The sequence below is a fragment of the Vanellus vanellus genome (assembly GCF_965231255.1).
Source record: "Vanellus vanellus genome assembly, chromosome: 4".
Classification (NCBI taxonomy): domain Eukaryota; kingdom Metazoa; phylum Chordata; class Aves; order Charadriiformes; family Charadriidae; genus Vanellus; species Vanellus vanellus.
The window spans coordinates 52553122-52571898 of NC_138909.1; the positions used below are offsets into that span (position 1 = coordinate 52553122).

The window sequence follows — 18777 nt, forward strand, 5'->3', positions numbered from 1 at the left end:
GCCTTTTTGTGTCCTCTTCCCCCGCAGTCTTTACCTTACTGCACAATATAATGCATGTGTTACGAGGGTGTTGCAGATTAAATAGCGTAGATGTTGATGCAGTGGCCTTTTGAGGGCTGCAGTCTTTGGATGCTCTACTGAAGTGTCCCTTTCTGTTTGACTAAAAATGGAACACAATATTTTGCCAACTCATTGCCTCTTTCTTCATGTTTCCTCACCCTTCACCATTTTGTAGTAATAACTCAGCATTTTCTCTTACCTTCTTGCGCGGGTCTGGTTTACTCTTTAGCCTTCCTCCTGAAATGTTCTCTCTGTAGGCAGTGGTTTGCTGAATGTGGATTTACACAGCATTCTTCCATTAGATAATAAACAGAATATAACAAGGCAAAGTGAAAAAACTTATTTTCATTCTTAATACAGTCAGTTACTTGTGGTTTACTATCTAAATATACTGCCTTATATCGCAGAAGGTGGGAGCTATTTGGATAAACATAGGGCCTCTGAGAACTTGTCCTTGTGGAATAAACAGATTTACTGTGATGTGTGAATTACAATCTTAGAGAGAGAGAAAAAAAAAAGAACAAAACACTAAGGCAGTTATGTTTGTGAGGATACAGTATTTTTGTAGGCAGAATCATGTGTAATGAGCACTGGCCAATTCTTAACAGACTTAAGTTGCCACCCTTTTCATTTGAAGCAATAGTATATATTGAGGCATTTGCGTCAATTTTACTCAGCTGTAGTTGTAATTTTTGGGTCTGAAGTGATTTGACTTTGAGATTTGTGTCCTCAGTCACAGAGTAAGAAGCCATTTTCTTTTCCTGAATGACAGAACATCACTCATTGGGAGATGAGCTGCATCCCTCCATTCCTTTGCCTGAAGACGGAATGCTGATTTGTCTTTTGTCAGATTCCTGATTTTTTCAGGAAGCAAGAGCTTTCCTAAGAACATAACTGTGATGGTAGATTTTCAAGGAAGAAATGTTTGGAATCGTCCTATTATATAGTTTGTTTGTTTGCTTGTTTATGGTGTCTTTAATCATTAGTGAATTCAAGTGACAGAACAATGTTACAAAAATAATCTTTTCTGTTCTGCTGCTCCCTTTTTCTCCAGACTAGGACAACCTCTCCTGAGCCTATGAAAGGAATGGAGATTGTTCTACAACCACTTCCTTAGTTCACTATCTTTCCTGATAGAGAGGCAAGAGAAGACAAAACATTTTTACTTTTCTTTTTATTACAGGAGTCCATGATAGGAGTATTAGTGAATGAAACCCAGCACAAGTAGATAGCAGGGCCAGAAAAATACATGGTCTCGGTCAGCAAGCGAGGTTATCTTTTCCATAGTAAAGAAACACGTTTGACTGTCTAAGTTTGTGTGTTCTATCTTTGATTCAAAGTACATTCTAATTGCATGTATTCTGTTCAGAGACCTTGATTATTTTGTTTTAGTTTCTTTGTAACACTAGTAGATTTATTTTTTTTTTTTAAGTCTGGAGTGTGAGCAGTCCGTGTTTGTAGCATGGCCTTCTGTTATAGTGCAGTGGACGTTCTTTGATACAGGATGGAACTGAATTGAAAATGAAAACGGAAAGGGAGATAGCAGATATCTGCAAGTTGTTCAATATGTACTTCCCCGATATGTTACACAGAGAGCATTTACTGTCCTCACTTGTTTTAATTGTTCTCTTCTTTTTTCTTGTCCAATATTAAAATCTGGTGGTGTATTCTTCACCAGTTCTCAACACTGTGCTTTGTCTAACCCCGTTTGATAATTTACAGTTAGATTAAATTTGGTTTTAGTCATTTCTATAGCACTCCAAGTTTGTATAGTGAAACACTAGCTTTTTGATGCTTTGAGTAATTTGCATTAATTTTGAGGGGTTATAATTCCTTGCACGTGTATGCACACATGCATATATACACAAAATAGGTAATATTAGTATCTCTACTGTACCACTGATCATTTTTAAAAGGATAGTTTTCTCAGTCTGACACCACCTAGTAAGCCTTCTAGGTGTTTTTTTTAAAGAAAAATATTACCTTTGTCCCTTGTTTACTAAACACTCGTGGTGTTTTCTCAACAGCCTACAAACAAACCTAAAGCTCTCAGTACAGTAAAGATGCTGCCCTTAAATGCATTTTGCTTTGGTCATTTTAGGATTGTTTTAAACTTTTGAAATTACACATCTCTCATGGTATGTTCTTGTCTCGTCATATTGATTAGTCAGACCACAACTAAATGGAAACCGATTTGATTCTTTTGATCAGATGAAGGTAAAGTTAATTGAATATCAGTGTTTTCTATGGCTGAGGCGCTTATTTGGGCTGGTAGAATGCTGACAGCAGTGTCATAAATTCTTGTCAATCTGCCTGTCACTCGTCGCTTATGAAAGTGCTGAGAGAAATGACAAACAAATCTGTGAAATTTTAAGGGAAGAAGAAAGGCATGTTAAATTTTCTTTTCTTTTTTTTTTTGGTCCTTCTCAGCCTATTGCAGCTGCTGGCCCAGATGAGTTTCTCAGGATGCTGGTACTCTTCAAGGCATAATTTCTCACTCAAAAACTCAATTGCAGTAAGGGAATTACTCCATTCCACACTCCATGCCCCCCTGGACAAAATAAACTTAAAATCTGTCTAGCTGCCTTTCAGAGCTAGTCTTTCACTAGGATACTAATCTAGAAAGTCGGGAATTTCAATGTCTGCCATACGGAGTAGTGCAGAGCCTGTCAAATGGTGTGCGTTTTCAGTGTTAGGACTGATCCGTGTGCGAGTCATCACCTCCTCTGCCCGATTCTGTGACTTCTCTTCAGCCTAATGTTTTAAAGGGGAAAAAACAAACAAACAAAAAAACAAACAAACAAACAAACAAAAAAAAAAAAAAAACAAAGACCAAACAAGAATTCATTCCCAAAGTAGAAAAGAAATGTGATCACAGCCTTTTTCCTTCTTCTGTTTAGAATAACTGGTTTAAATTATCACTGGAAGGTGATTGAGGTGGTAGCTGTCTCGGAGACTGCAGAGCTTGCCTATAATCAAGGAAGGAGAGGGAGGGGAAATTCTGTAGTTAGATGCGTATGTGTTTACTTTTGTCAAAACTGCAGTAAAAGGTAAGGGGATGGGGCATCCACGGAGCAGTCCAGGCTTACGTAGCACTGATGGCAAGCAAAGGCTGTTCTGTCCTCCTCTGCAGCACAGAAAGCCCAACAGGCTTTACTTTGTTGACATTTACGAGTAGGAGATCTAATTAGAAATGAGAACAATTTCAAGAAATAAAAAGTCATCAAAAAGAGGCAAAGAGCCAAAAATTGAGAGGAAGGTATTTTAAAATAGTTTGATTTTGTGTGAGCTCCCCTTGCTTTACAGTTGCACTCTAAACCAGGAGTCTCCCATCTTAATTTGCTTGCTTAAGTATCGTCGCGTAAAGAACTGATGAGGTGTTGCAGGAGGGGGTATTGCCTGTCTTCTGGTGCATTCACACTGACCGCCAAAAGTGCGCTTCCAGTCCTGCCTCTCCATGTTCCGCGGGTGCACAGTCAGATGCCCTGTTCTGTCTGACTACGTATTGTTGGGAATCAAAATTTGCCTAAGCAACAGTTCTGTTTTCTTCTGGAGGAACAAAACCTGCAAGCCACATGACGTTTTTCTATACCGCTTTGTAACTTGAGTGGTGGCTTCCTATACTTAAAAACTGCAGAGAGGACAAGTGCCTCATAAAGAAGCCCCAGCTCTCATCGTATGAGAACACAGATGCCATCAGCGGACTGGGTGGCAAATTTGTTTAGAAATGCTGCCTTCCTCCCATCCATTCCCATCAATAATTAAAAGAACCCCACCTGGATACTGAAGTAAAATTGATGCATGTGACTGACTTCCAGTATGTAGCATTTTCTGATGTTTTTAAACAATTCAAATACTTAAGCATTTAACGCTAAGCTGTCAGTTCGCAAAAATATTTTTGAGAGGAAATATTGAAAAGACTGTTGATGTCCTACAACTGCTTGTCTCGGAAGAATATGCCAGGAATTTCACCTCGCTGTTTACTCTTGAGATACCTATTAAATAGATCAGAGTAATTCCCAGAATGAGAACATCAAACTAAACCAGAATGATGTGGGAAAGTAAGATGGAAATGAGCGATTTCATGGTTATATTTTCCATAGGTTTTTAAATAACCTCACATGAGAGCTCTTAAAAAAAGTTATAGTATTCTGTGCTGTATTTTGCCATTCTTTTAAAGTATGCGCATTTTATCAATGAAAGAAAAAATAATACTGCAAGTGGTGTATAGGTAAACCTTGCAGGTTTTGTCAGAGCCTGTCATTTTCACTTTTTTTTTGTCACGATCCAGTAGAGTAAAAGAAGTCTGGGCATTTTTAAAATTTGTGAAGTGCTTGTAGATATATTGAAATGTGATGTTCACCCCTGTACTGACTGCCACCCATTTTTGATTATGCTGCAATAAGAAGCACTGCTAGAGCCTTTTCATTATTCCAGCCAGCTCCTTCTCAGACTGTAGTCATAAATCTTTGCAGCTTAGTTGCACTTTCTGAAAAATACAGGGACTCAAATTAAAAATTAGCTTCAGAATCCTGAGTAACTTTTACATTTCTGAAAAGTTAACTCATTGAAAAATATTTTCATCCCACCTATTTAGTTTAACTGAAGTCAGTTTGTGTGTGTGTTAGGATGAATGTTTTTCTGGATCTGTTCTTGGCATATGTATTTCTTAATTTTTAGCTTTTAAGCATAACTCTTCATGTCATGTTTAACTGCTAGAAGGAGCATTTGATTTTTCACATCTGCTTGGAATCTTTTAGGTCTATTGAGAGTGCTGGACTTGAGGCAAGCTCAGCGGGAGGGGTTTTCTGACAGTCTTACAAAATCCTTAGAGAGCCAAAAACCTTGAGACATGGGAACATGGTTCTAGCTGGAGGCACATGAACCAAGTCTGAATTAATCAGAAAAGCTGAATCACTGGATGACTAACTGTCCCTAACAATCAGATGACATAGCATCATGTGTGTTTACCAGGCATAGCTTTAAAAGCTTTGAGGAAAGGAGTTTCTGAGTGCATTAAGCTTTAGGTTTTTTGATTGGATGCACCTCTATGTCTGAGTTGCAAAAAAATCTCTATGCTGTTGCAACACATCAAAGATTTTTGTTGGCAGTGGTTGGCAAATAAAGTGTAATTAGTAGTGTCTGGATTTAAAAATCTGTATAAGGTAACGTGGTCTACTCTGATTCGACATAATGCTCCAAATACTTGTTTCTGCATTCTAGATTTCCAGTTTCTTAGCAGTGTTCTTTCTTTCCTTATGCCACTTTTAATCAATTAAAACAGAATTTTGCTCCAGCTCTAACATTAAATCCCCTGAAAGCCTGAAGCTCCAATCCCCCCTCTGTGTGTCGAGCTGGTACTACGCAACATGAACGATATAACGTATTGCGCATACATTTAGTGCTAGAAAAAAAACAAAAAAGCAAATTAAAAATATATGCTTTTTTTTTTTTAACAGATACATGTAACGAGACACGTTCTGTGCTTTCTTACATCCAGAGTTAGTGCTTACCTAGATAAAGGCGTTCATTATTTATATCAAGTAGAACAAACAGATGAAGCCAAAAAGACAAAATGTAACTAACTTTGTGAAATGGTTTTTGTTGGTGAATAAATGTCTATTGCTGAACTTTGTTATGATGTAGTAAAAATGTGTGTCTATCATAGGGGAACACAAAACTCCCTTGTAGTTAAATCTATCCCTTGAAGTGGAAATGGTTCTGTAATTGTTTTCCAATAGCTAAAGTAGCTTTAGAGCACCAGCTGAGCACTTGTAGACTTTTACTGCTAGAACTGGAACAGAAGAAAAGTCTGGCAAAAGGGTGTGGGGAGGGGTTCGTGTCGCAAATTCTCAGTGTGCAAAATGACAGCTGAAAGATGCAGAGTTTGGGGTTCTTAAACTTCTTATTTATGTAGCTTCTATTCAGACAAAAAGACAGTATTTCAGTCTATCCTAGTTTGGGATTTTTTTTACTTTTATTTTTTTAAATCTAGGAAGACAGTTGTGTGTATAGAGCTTAACTTGATTAATAAAATTCAATACAGAGGGAGGTTGGCTCTTCCACATTGACATCCAGTGCTCAGTTAATGTGTTTGAAATTAAAGTAAGCCTTCCTGATGGTTTCTCAGCAGTTATTCAAAAAGATAAAGGCAAACCGCAGCTTACTTGCCAATATTTCTAACTAAAAACAAAAGCATAAATGGAACTTGGGATTTTTTTTTGCTGTGAGGGAACAAAAATTGTAACGTAAAGTTTTTATTATGCGTGAAATATAATTATTGTTTGTTAGCTAACATGATAGCTCTTTATTCTGATGAACTGTTTCTTATTTCCCTCCTTCCATTACCACTCTGTGTTTTTACATATCATGAGAATGTTTAAACAACAAACTATAGTTCATATTCTGTTTATTTTTGTGTGCTATTTAGTAATCCTAGTGCATATTTGAAGATATATGATCATAGTTGTGGGTTTTTTTTTCTTTTTTATCTTTTAAGGCTCCGGCTAAGAGAGATCCAACTCAAAGTACCGTCAAAGAAGACAAAGTCCATATGTTGAAGTATAATATAGGAGATCTAGTGTGGTCAAAAGTGTCTGGTTTTCCATGGTGGCCATGTATGGTGTCTGCTGATCCTGTTCTCCATTCCTACACTAAACTAAAAGGTATGTCAGTGATGCTACAAACATCCAGATTTCTTCAAGTATACATAACCATTATTTTGGGAAAATTCTGTTCTTCACTTTATTTATCAGTTGTATCAGTAACTGAATCAGCTCTGTGTTGTCAAGAGGAATGTTAAAATCATGTAAACACTATTCTTGAGCACATAGCGGACAGAGCTGTTTTTCCACTGGGTCTTTTTAAGTCTGAACGTTCTCCAAAAGATATCAAAATTGTGATCTGTGAAACTGTGTGGAGTCTTATTGAAAAAATTATCTAATGGTATTTTCCATTGTTTTTATGGAGATGCTTGAAGAAGTGATATGGGCTGAAAACTTTATTGAAAGCTAATAGGAATTGAATATTCCTGATGATTAGGCTTTACTAAAAGCAATCTGTAATGCATGCAGCTAAATTTTCTGTGACTCATAGAATCAATACTGTTATCTACAGACAATGTTAGTTGATATTAATGCAGCAGCTACAAAGTGTTAATGAAATTTTTAAGTAGGAATCTCTACGATTTCATAATCCCTTTTGCAGCTTTGTTCTCTGTTCTGATACCTGAAACTCTTGAGGCTTATCTGTGCTGGTTGTAGAATGATAAAATAATACAGGTTGGAAAAGACCTCTACAAGTGATGCGGTCTTCAAGTTAGAACAAGTTGCTCAGGGCCTTGTCTAGTCAAATATTTAATGTCTTTGAGGATGGAGACCACAGCTTTTCTGGGCAACTTGTTCCAGTGACTGGCAGCCATTATGGCAGGACGACACTTCCCTTTATCTAGTTGAAATTGCCTTTGTTTCAACCACTGCCCATTGCCTTTTGTATTAGCACTGTGTGAATCAGATTGATTGGGCACAATTTGCCCTTGGTGAGTCTGTGCTGGCTCTTCCCAGACACCTTCTTGTCTTTCATGTGCTTGGACATGTCTTTTAGGAGGATTTGCCCCATAATCTTGTAGGCACTGAGAGTAAGCTAGTCAGCCTAGCTTGCAGTTCCCCACGTTGTTCTTGTTTTTCTTGAAGATAGGTGTGATGTTTGCAATGTTTGCCTTTTTCCAGTCATTGGGTATCTCCCCTGATGGTTGTGACCTTTCGAAAATTATAGAGCTCAGCCTTGCAATCACATTGGCCAACACATTCAGCTCCTTGTGAGGCATCCTGTCTGATCCCGTAATCCCATAGATGTCCAATTTGATTCAGTGCTCCCTGACTTTTTCTTAATATGCTGTGGGTAGTATCTCAATCTTGCAGCCTTTACTACTAGACTAAGGGACCAGAAGGCTTGGGGCCAGATGTTACAGTTTAAAAAACAAACAAGCAAAACCCTGAGACAAAGAAAACATAGAGTACCGCAGACTTCTCTGTGTCCTTTCTCACTCAGTCTCCTGCCTCAGCGAGCGTTCCTTAGCCTTTCTTTTGCTGCTGTTGTATTCGCAGAAAATCTTCTTGCTGCACGTTGCATCCCTAGTTTTAAATCCAGCTGAGCATTGTAAACTATTTTTACTACGTTTATGCCAAAGTGTACTGAAAGTTTAGAAAACCTGAAAACTCCAGCAGTCTTGCAAATTAAGGAGAAAAGCAAGAAGGTAATAGGAATATCAAACCAAAGTAGCAGCACATAACTTTGTTTTGATAGTTATGCTTCTAAATGCTTTCATGTATTTTATTAGATCAGTGAAAGTGTTCGCTTCCGTTGTTATGAAGGGAGTAGGGCATTCACTTGTCACTAGAGATTTCAGTAACTTTGAACAATGTATTTCCAAGTCTGGGAAAGGAGCGTTTTTGTGGTTTTGTATTTATGTAGTTTTCAAGGGTTGCATTGAGAACTTAGATGCATATTCTAGTCCATTTTCCAAAATTTGCATTGGAATTACAAGTTTCCAATGTGGAAGGACTGTAAACATGTAGGATTGGAAGTCAGAATAATCTTGACACTTTGGAGGTGTGGTCTGGAAAAATAATGCAGTTCAGTTAGGAGTAAGTGTTGGATTGTTACAGTGGTAGGTGATCAAGGTGGGAAATGAGTTGAAAGCTGCATTTTCACAGAAAGGAATGTGAGAGTCGTAATAACCTGTTGTAGTTTTCTCTGCAGAAGGACCAAAGTCACACTGACGTAAATTAATAGTGCTGCATATAAAAAGCATGAAGTAGATCCTTTCCTTTTCTGGTGGTAGCATGACCTTAGCGGGAATAATTTTTACATTTCATCCTGTTTGGGCCATCTCATTTCAAGAAACATGGACCAAACAGAGAAGGTTCTGAGGACAGCATGAACAGAAATCTAGACGTCTACCTGCATGGACAGACTGAAGGAACTAGGCCTATTTAATATGACAAGGAGGAGCTAAAGGGGAACCCAGTAACTGGCCTTAAATAACTTCAGTTACATGTGAAGAAGAAAAGGCATAAACTCTTCTTGTTCTGGGAAGAAGAGAGCTTACTGGCAATGAATATTTAGACTACGTATTAAGAAGAACTTGGAAGGGATAAAGATAGCTAAGCATTGGGGTGGATTGCCTGGAGAAGTAGTGTGATCTCATTTGTAGGAGGTATTTAAGAAGAAACTGAATGAAGATCTTTAGGGTTATAGCTAGACTCGATGTTGGTGGTAAACTAAATGGTTTCTTGAAAACCCTTTCAAGCATTCATGCAATTGCTGGAATGGTTATTATAGACTCCTCAGACAAATTTCTCTTGTAGCAATCTTTCAGAGTTTTGATCAGGCAGTCCCTGTGACTTTAGTCTTTGGGTTGTGATGTCTATTATGAGATGACGAGCTGGATTTTGAAAGAAATAAAGCTGCTTATTTATTCCTAACTGAATTACTGTGCTCCTTGAATGAAGCAAGGTTTATCCTTTGTTACCAAGAATCTCTGTGGTAGCTTTTTATAAGAAACTATAGAAGTAAATCTAGCAAATACCAATGTCATATGTCTGAACGCAACCTGTGGAGTACTAACCAAGAGAGGGGCCAACGTACTTTGAGATGATAACTTCCATCTCTTTGAAGTAACATGGATGATGGACATTTCTGATATTTGCTCTAGAGTTGGCTTGGGGCCTGCCTTTTCCTTCAGGAGTTTTGACTCGGTCTGAGCAGCCATCATAACTGATAAATGCACGCTGATGTGCATATTTCCATCAGTACACATTTCCAGTCTTGTATTATCTTCCACCTATCGTTTACTATTGAGGCACTATCAAAAGTCTCCTGTTCCAAACAGCAGGGTTCTTGTATCTGGGAGTTGTAGAAATACTCAGCTAGGTCTCTATTTCTCATTTCTAGGATTAGGATCAACAGTGTTTATAAACAGTCTGAATTTCTGGATGCCAATACTTGATTTCATCATTCCAGCTGGTTATTGAGAAAAGTTTGCAACTTTCAACTTGCGGGAAGTACACTGTCATGTAAGAAGGCCCATACTGACTCAGACTAAAGCTCCATCTCATTCAGTATCCTCTCTCTGACTGTGGTCAACCACAGATGCTAGGATACAGAAAAAGGAAAATAATAGTGTTGGGTCCCCAGAACACTCTCCCAAACCTTCAACAACTAGTGGTCCAGGATTCTGTGAGCCAAAGATTATGTCTTTGTATATACCAACCCTTAATGAATTCCATTATTTTATCCAGGAGCATTGATATGAATTCAGCCCACAGAAGATGCCTGAAGATTCACAAAGAGGTTGAATGATTCTAGTGGTAGTTACTGTTCTTTAGACTCCGTAATTAGGCAGTTATAGCTGTCCCGTGTTACACTGTAAAAGGAATAGAGCGTCTATGTCTGATTGGAACTGTGCTGTTGGCTGCTCAGAGACACATCTTTACAGGTGGTTGTAGATGTAGTCTGTGCTATCTCTCTGTCTGCAGCTAGGACATCCTGGAAAATACAAAAATTATCCTTTATTTCATCATAGACAGATTAAGTCACTGGAGCTCTGTAGTCCCTAATTAAGCAACATTTTCTTGATGAGGACAAAGTAATTACTGTGTGGGAGAATTGCTCCTGACTGCATTACTGGAACATGTATTAGACTACTAGATTGGATGTGTGATGAATACAGCCCCAAGACCTTTCCCTATGCCATTCCTCTAGATTCTCATATCTGATGTCAAATGAGTCATTATTGTTCTTGTCGCTCTCATGGGTAGTTTTTTTAAATATATGTATGTAATGGTTAATATATACATATGTAATGGTTAATAAAACTGCACATACCATTAATTAGGTTGATTTCATATTACCGTTCCTGATGCCACATCTTGGGACAAGATAAGCCCCTTTGAAAATAACTATTGGCTGTGTAATTACAAAAAGAAAGCTCTTGCTAAGTCTAGAAACCCCGGGAATAATAGTACATGAAGCAATCAGCTAGATGTATTTGCTGATTAAGGTAGAAGACATGCAGTGTATGAATAACCTAGCAAAATCTAGACCTAGATTGAAGACGTCTGTAATGGAGAACTGTGACTGTTACTTGTTCTTACTGGGTACACATCTTTACCTGATTTCCTCTTCCTCCCAGAGTATACATTAGTGTATCTAATGTGGTGAGACCTTGAAGAACCATAGATACCATAGGGGGGTAACGGATCCTTTTTTAGCAGGATTGAATTTAGGAACACAAAAGTATAGGTCATCCCAGTTAAAGCCTTTTCTGTTTTTAAATAAGAGCCTAATTTGAACACTTAGATAACAAATATGTGAGTTTTAATGAAGGAGGTGCTAGAGGATGTCTTAAGTCTGATTCTCTTGCCTCTGCCTTCAAAATTGGAGAATTTTGAAGGTGTTGTCTTCCCCATTCACTGTAGAATAGCTGAGATGTTTAGAAGGGGAAGGTTATATGCCTATATCTTACTACATGAGACAGTATTCCTCTTTACAATCTTAGAAGAATCAATGTTTCTTGACTAGGTTTCAGAATTCTTCTCTTATCCTCCCGCTCTCCCTTCTTTCCCTTCCACCAGCCCAAATCCTTTTCATTTGTTGTTTTGATTTCCTTAAAAGCTTGGTTAAGATAAAGTTGTGATTGCTAGTGTTAAAAATAGCTCAAGTATGTGTTTCTGTTCAAGAATATTAAAAGATAAAGTTTAGGCAAATCAGAGATGGGGCTGAGTGCACAGGCTATCCAAGCTTTGGAAACCTTTTCAAATGTAGCGTTTTCAGAAACATCTGGGCCTACATGTAAGCTAATATACAGGGAAAGCACTGACAAATGATTGTAACCTGAAGTTAATTTAGCAAGGCATATTCTTGCTTGAAATTAAACTATTGGGCTTTTGTGTCAAACTTCATAGATTAGAGCTCAGAGACTTTCAAGCCGGTTAAGTGGGTTTTTGAAAGGTTAACCGGTTGTACTGTACTTTTGTCATGGTAACTATAGCAGCCTACAAAAGACTTCAGTCTGAAAGTGCAGAGAACAACCTAAGTTGTACCTTAAATACATTCATTTTTAATTTTCAGGACAGAAAAAGAGTTTTCGTCAGTATCATGTTCAGTTTTTTGGAGATGCCCCAGAGCGAGCCTGGATATTTGAGAAGAGCCTTGTGCCCTTCAAAGAAAAAGACCAGTTTGAACAATTATGCCAGGAAAGTGCAAAACAAGCTCTCACTAAAGCAGAGAAAATAAAGGTAAGAGGCTACCAAGTCAGACAAGATTTGCAGCTCTTTATTTTACTGTTACAGGTATGTACAGATGTAAATAGATACTCTAGAAAGCTTTAAAGACAGCTTGTTTTACAGAGGCTTGTAGTCATATTTCGCTTACAGGTGCAAAGAATGGCATGATTTACCACTGTTTGTTATTTATTAAAAACCAGTATTCTTCTGCTTTGTCATTGATTTCATGCATGGTATCAGTACTATCAAGTACAATTCCATTTGAATGTTTGAATTAGAATTAGACATTACAGTATACAGTACAGTCTTGAAATTGTTTTGTGTTAATGCTGGCATTTTGAAATAAAAAGAGGGCAAATTTCCCACTCTGTTGTCTTATTTTGCAGATGTTAAAGCCTGTTTCAGGGAAGCTGCGGCCACAGTGGGAGATGGGTGTTAAGCAAGCAAGTGATGCAGTAGGCATGACAGTGGAAGAACGGAAGGCCAAGTACACCTTCATCTATGTTAGGGACAGACCTCATCTTAATCCTCGAGTGGCAAAGGAAGTTGGCATTGCTGTGGAACCATTAGAGGAGATAGACGAGTCATCTTACTCAAATGAAGAAACCACTCAAAATCTGAAATCGATGAAGGAGTCTGGCATTCCTACCAAGAGGAGGAGAAGGACATCAAAATTGTCTGCCACTGATGATACGCAAGAAGGCAGTCAGTCGGGGACTAAGAATACTACTCCTCAAAAGTCATCCGAACAGGCAGAATCCAAAAGAGGGATAGGCTCCCCTCTCAGTAGAAAGAAAACTCCAGCATCTACTCCACGAAGCAGAAAGGGCGATGCAGTATCTCAGTTTTTGGTCTTTTGTCAGAAGCACAGAGATGAGGTTAGTCTCTTCCAGCTGTTACTGTTGTTGTTTGCCTCTTCTCATTTCTGTACTTAAAGAAACTTTACTTTAGTTGACAAAAAATAGTTATTACTGTAGAATCCATAATACTCTGCGCTTGACAAGGTATGCCTGCATCAAATCTTAGTGTAGACAGGAACATAGAAAGAAGGGAATGTAGATGAGCAATATAAACAAGATAGTCATAATGCCATTGTACTTCTAGCCTGAGTTGTGTTAGTATCTTCCTACATAATCTAGTAGTCCTTTGCATTAGCCATATTTATTTTTTAATGTGTGTAAAATGTAGTAGATGTGCATACATATGCTCAGGCAAATATAACAAAGGTTATGCTGTTTGTGGCAATCTCCTTGTAGTTAGTGTGTGCATTCTTTCTGAAGATGTGGCTCAATTCCTTTGGTATGTTTCCTTGCCTTTGAACTCCTCAAAAACTCAATTTCCCTACCTAGAATGTTTTGCTGAGCTTCAAAAGAAGGTAGTTACCAAAGCTTGTGAAAATCACTGTCAGTGTGCAATCTGCTGGGACAGAAACTGGGTCCTCTTGAGAGGATTACACTCAAGGTAGAATATCGTATTCCTTGTATTCGACAAGGTAGAATAAATAAATACCTTAGTATCAACATTTCTGAGGAAGACTCTTGAAAGTATAAAAGCAGTACTGCTGTTCTAGCTCATTATTTTAAAATCATGACCGTCATTTTTCTTCCTTACAACCCTCTGCTCCATTTGCAGTACAATTCCATGCAGTGAAAGAAGCATGCCTTCTCATATTTTCTTGTAGTTATACTGTTCCATAATACCTACTAAAGGACCAGTAAGTCAATGATGACTTTGCCAAACTCTTTAGCTACTGAGTAGTTGACTTCATTATAGGATATTTGTGATAGAAAGCATTAATAGATATGAACTTTTTATAAAGAAAATTTTTTTCTTTTTATAAAGAAAAATTGAAAGGCAGATTCTGTTGTATGGAAGCCAATTAGTTGTGGTTCAACTTAGGATCTTTTTAGATCCTTGCAACTTAAGCTAATACTGAGAATGAAAACACAGTGTTACATATAGCTTTTACTGGCTGTGGTTAAATTGAGAAAAGCAGTGGCAGTTCAGTTTGCTGGCTCTTGAAATGGAAGGGGTTTGTAGCCAGACGACTAAATATAGATTTTCACATGGTCATTATGAAAATCTGTATGGGTATATCATGTCTCATATATGAGAGACCTGAGTTCTATTTCCAGTTCTTCTATAAGTAGCCTTGTGTCTTGTATAGTGGCAAGGGGGAATTTCCTTGACCTTTAACATAGGTAACAAGAAGTCTTGTGCAATATTGAGGGATGTGAAATTGCTTCTGTGGAAGAAATGAGATTATTATGACTGGTTTCATGGACTCTGAGCCAAACATATCTTACCACAGAAGAGACATGCTGAGTCTCTGATGTTATATTTCTATTTTCTGTGCCAGTTATCAAGCTTCATTCCCTACTATGGTTACACTGCAATTCTCAAATTAATAGATGGAAAATATGAAGGCTATTACAATATTTGACATTGAGGAATTGCTTTGTCTTCGGTGCCATTTTGGGAAACCGAAAAACTTGCATAAATTTGAAAATCCCTCTGATGATAGTGGCTAATGTTGCACGTAGCTTTAAGTAGAAGGAAGCTAGTTTCAAATATTATATATATTTAGAGAGAGGATATCCTGCCATATCTGCCTAGAATACCTTTTAATAACATCAGTCATGAAAACCCAAATCCACCTGATTGTGTGATCCATTCTAATAGGTACAGAAGCACTTCTCTGCATGGAACAGAAGTAGGTTACAAAAACTGCAGATAACAGGTAACTGCAGATAACAGTCCCTCTAACCGATCAGGGCAGTAGAACCTGTCTTTCCTTTCTCTTGATTCAGAGTTAACTGGCAAAGTGGAGAAATAACATTTTAGATCTTCATGTTTCTTGCGCAGAACCTAAGTTACCTGAGTTTAGTTAGCACTTCCAGCCTATCATGTTGCTTCTAAACTGGCAGGTCTGTGCCTTTGGTGGAAGGCGGAGATTGTATCCAGACTAGTATTCGGAGTTTCCACGTCTGTTGGGCTTATCTGGTTCAACTTGCATGGTTTGCTTTCCATCTAAGAGTTTGTTTTGTTGCTGTTGTAGATGTCTGATGCTTTAGGAGGAGTGATAGCATTGTCTAAAAAACAAACGTGGTTTTGAGCTACTTGTATTCCTGGCGTCTGAGAGTTTAGTGTATGGCTGCTTTAGTATTTGCGTGTAGAAACCTAGAAGAAAGGAAGACTGTGGATCCAGAAGAGGCTGTCTGGCCCCCAGACTTGGGAAGGGATGGAAGTGAATGGAAAGAAATGACTATAGACTTCTCTTATGGGGCCTCTAATTATCATGGCCCCTCTGCTAATCATGGGCTCTTTTAAAAGTAGAGCCGTTTCTGCTGTGTCTTGCTTGGAGCCTGGCTTTGTACGGTACTAGGATTCAGGTATCGGTTTGGGTTTATTAATCACCACTTTTTGTGTTGCTTTTTCTGGGGGTAGGAGGGTGAAGAATAGTTGAAATTTTTAGAAATGAATGATGGCTGCAGGAAGACTGGATGAACTGCTGGAAAACGTTTTTAATGATTTAAGAGGCATGCTTCCCCAAGGGAGGTGTTGAAAGCTTAGAGCACTTTAAAGGTTGTAGTGACGCATTAAGTATTTTCTGCTGTTACCAAAGGAGTAAAGATGTATTTTGTACTATTGGCATTCCTATGCGCTTCCTCAGTGAACTATAACCATAGTAATTATTAGAAGGGAGTGTCTGACTTGAGATGAAGGTATCGTTCAGTGAGAGGCACACAGGCCCTCCTTGAGTCCGTTTTGAAGTAAATTAAGAAATAATTTCACTAGTAGGGTTTAGAATTGAAGATTCTTGGATGTGTAAGGAGTTGTTGAACATCAAGACAAAGTAAGAGCAAAGGTAATGTACTTGCTTGGATGGGCTGGGATGGTCCTGGTCAAAGTACCGTGTTTTCCACACCTATAGTGATATTAATTTCCAGATCCAAGAAAAGATCTTCCATGAGTTCTGTAGCATAGTTAGACTTAGATGTAGCTGGGAGAAGTGCGTGATTTTCGTGTACATCAACGTACTCGATACATCATTTCCAGTACGTATGCCAGGATTGAGTATCACGGTATGAAGACTTTGGAGAAGACTGCCAGGCTTTCTCCTTGGAGGCTGCTTTTTGCAAGGATCCCTTAACCATTAAGAACCATGAGTGTCTTTTGTTTGTCATTTCACAGCGCTCCTAGTCAGTTGAAAGTTGTTTTTATTAGTATTTCAGTGGGACTGGAGGTCATATTAAAGTGTATCTCATTTGGGCGAGCAAAGCTCATTTTTTCTTAGAGAAGTAAATAACTCTGTGCCCTAGTTGAGCGCAATGAACTATGCACTTAGCAGCTAATTTCTTTTTCTAAAGAAGTGAGATTTGTGGGAGGAGTATCTTGTGGGTCTGTCTACATTCCCCCCTCTCAATAACTTTTCTGACATTGTTGGATTTTAATCAAACTTTGAGTAGAGGCTTCCGAAGGTAGCTGTGTTCTCCAAGCTTTACCTGGTGGGGTTATGCCAGATAGAAGCAAGAGAACTCATACTACTCTACTAGGAGAAAAACCACAGCATTAATTTCCCTAGACATTGAATAGTCCCAATGGAAGGAAGGTACTACAACTGTTCTAACACCTGGAGAATTTCAGTCACACTTATATCTTGTTTGACAACAGGAAATGCAATTTGAATACACTAAGTTCTAAGAAATTAGGTTTAATCATTTACACTTATCACAGAAAATTTGTATTTCTATTCTGTTGAATGGTGTTACTGTTTGAACGCCTGGCTTTGTTGCCCTAGTATTTATTTTGCTCTATGATATTTGGGTATTGGTTGCATCACTCCAGTTACAGGATTTTGGACAATGCTGAGTGGTGAGATGAGAGGAGTTGTTTTTAAAGCTACTGTTTAATTTCTGCAGTTCGTAAAGTCTTAGAGCTTTCTGACTTCTATGATTAATCAGATCTGGTTTTCCTTAAGTAGAAGTATGGGAATACTGAAGGAGTTCAGCGGGATTTTTTCTTTGTTTTTAATACTGGATTTTCTGTTTGTGTTGAACAAACTTCTAGAAACTCTTAAATTCCACATTGATAGCTGTTATGTGTCATGCTTATATTATTAAGAAAAGATGCACAGCTTTTTGAGTTCCTAATATTCAAACCCATAGTATAAAATGATGAATGAAGACAGGAAAATGTTGCATCAAATGCTAGCTTGTGTAAATCTCTCTGCTAAGATAGGTGTAATGAGTTCTATGTTTAATGACTTCTCCTATGAATTGATGGATCTCTTTGTAGGCAAACATATATTCCAATATTGCTTGTCTGTCTTTTGCGGTATAGATTTAAACTTCATCAAGAAAAAATACAAATTTTTTTGACTGACCACAAGACAAGTTTTACACTTACTCCATTTTTTGAATGTTAAAAGGCAAATCGATACTTCCAAAATTATTCTTAATACTTCTGAATATGCTAATAGATTTGTTTTTTGAGAGAGACAGAGAGAGAAGTGGTTATTCAAAGAAAAACTGGATACAGAAGGCTTTAATCTAGTTCTGTCTACAGCGAAAACATTAGGTAACTTGTTTGTATCTAGTTTTCCAAAGCAATAGAAGTACGTACGCCATTCTTTTCAATGGTCACCTGTTTTTTAATACAACCCTGTTTCTGTATGTGTAGGTGGTTGCTGAACATCCAGATGCGTCAAGTGAGGAGATTGAAGAATTGCTCGAATCGCAGTGGAACATGCTTAGTGAAAAACAGAAAGCTCGCTATAACACAAAGTTTGCCATAGTGACCTCTCCCAAATCTGAAGAAGACTCTGGTAAACGTAAAACTGTGCTAGTGTACTCTAACTAAATTTGATATACATAGTGGTGTTAACTAAGCACATATTTGAGACCTGTAGGGAAAACAGCTTTCACTGTTTTCCGGTTTTAATTCTTGGTGTTTGTGCCAATAGCAAAGGAATGCCAATGGTTACAATAAACGCAACCCATGAAGTCTACATTTCTTGCTCATTGTTCTGAAAAGTTGTTATATGTAAACCTTCTACTGTTTAGAGATTGCTGATTTCTCATTCTTCTTCTGCCCATAAGCAGCTGCCATTGCATCCACTGCCTGTTACGAGTGGATGGTGGGAAGGGAAGACGAAGTGTTACTATTAGTAAAATTTGAGTTGTTTTTTTTATGGAATAGTTAGGAAGTGGTTTTAAAAGTTGAATCAGTGCTACACCTGTTCTTCATATATACCTAAAGTTTATTACCTCGTGTCATCATCAACTCAGGAAGAAGTATTCCAAACTTTATTCTGAAACTTTCATCCGTTTGGCATTTTATTGTGCTACTCAAAAGTTTTTAGGACATTGTACAAGATTGCAAATACTTTTTTTTTTTCTCCTTTTATTTTTTGTTGCTGTTGTCTAGC

At 37.9% G+C, this 18777-nt stretch overlaps 1 protein-coding gene across 1 annotated transcript in view; it reads left to right on the forward strand.

The window, feature by feature from the left end:
• NSD2 (nuclear receptor binding SET domain protein 2) overlaps window positions 1–18777 on the forward strand; it is a 75045-nt gene that overhangs the window by 24113 nt on the left and 32155 nt on the right. Inside the window, exons 3-6 of the mRNA XM_082482220.1 lie at window positions 6560–6725; window positions 12193–12359; window positions 12734–13225; window positions 18030–18174. Coding sequence (XP_082338346.1) covers window positions 6560–6725; window positions 12193–12359; window positions 12734–13225; window positions 18030–18174 — 970 coding nt within the window. The remainder of the gene's footprint in view (window positions 1–6559; window positions 6726–12192; window positions 12360–12733; window positions 13226–18029; window positions 18175–18777) is intronic.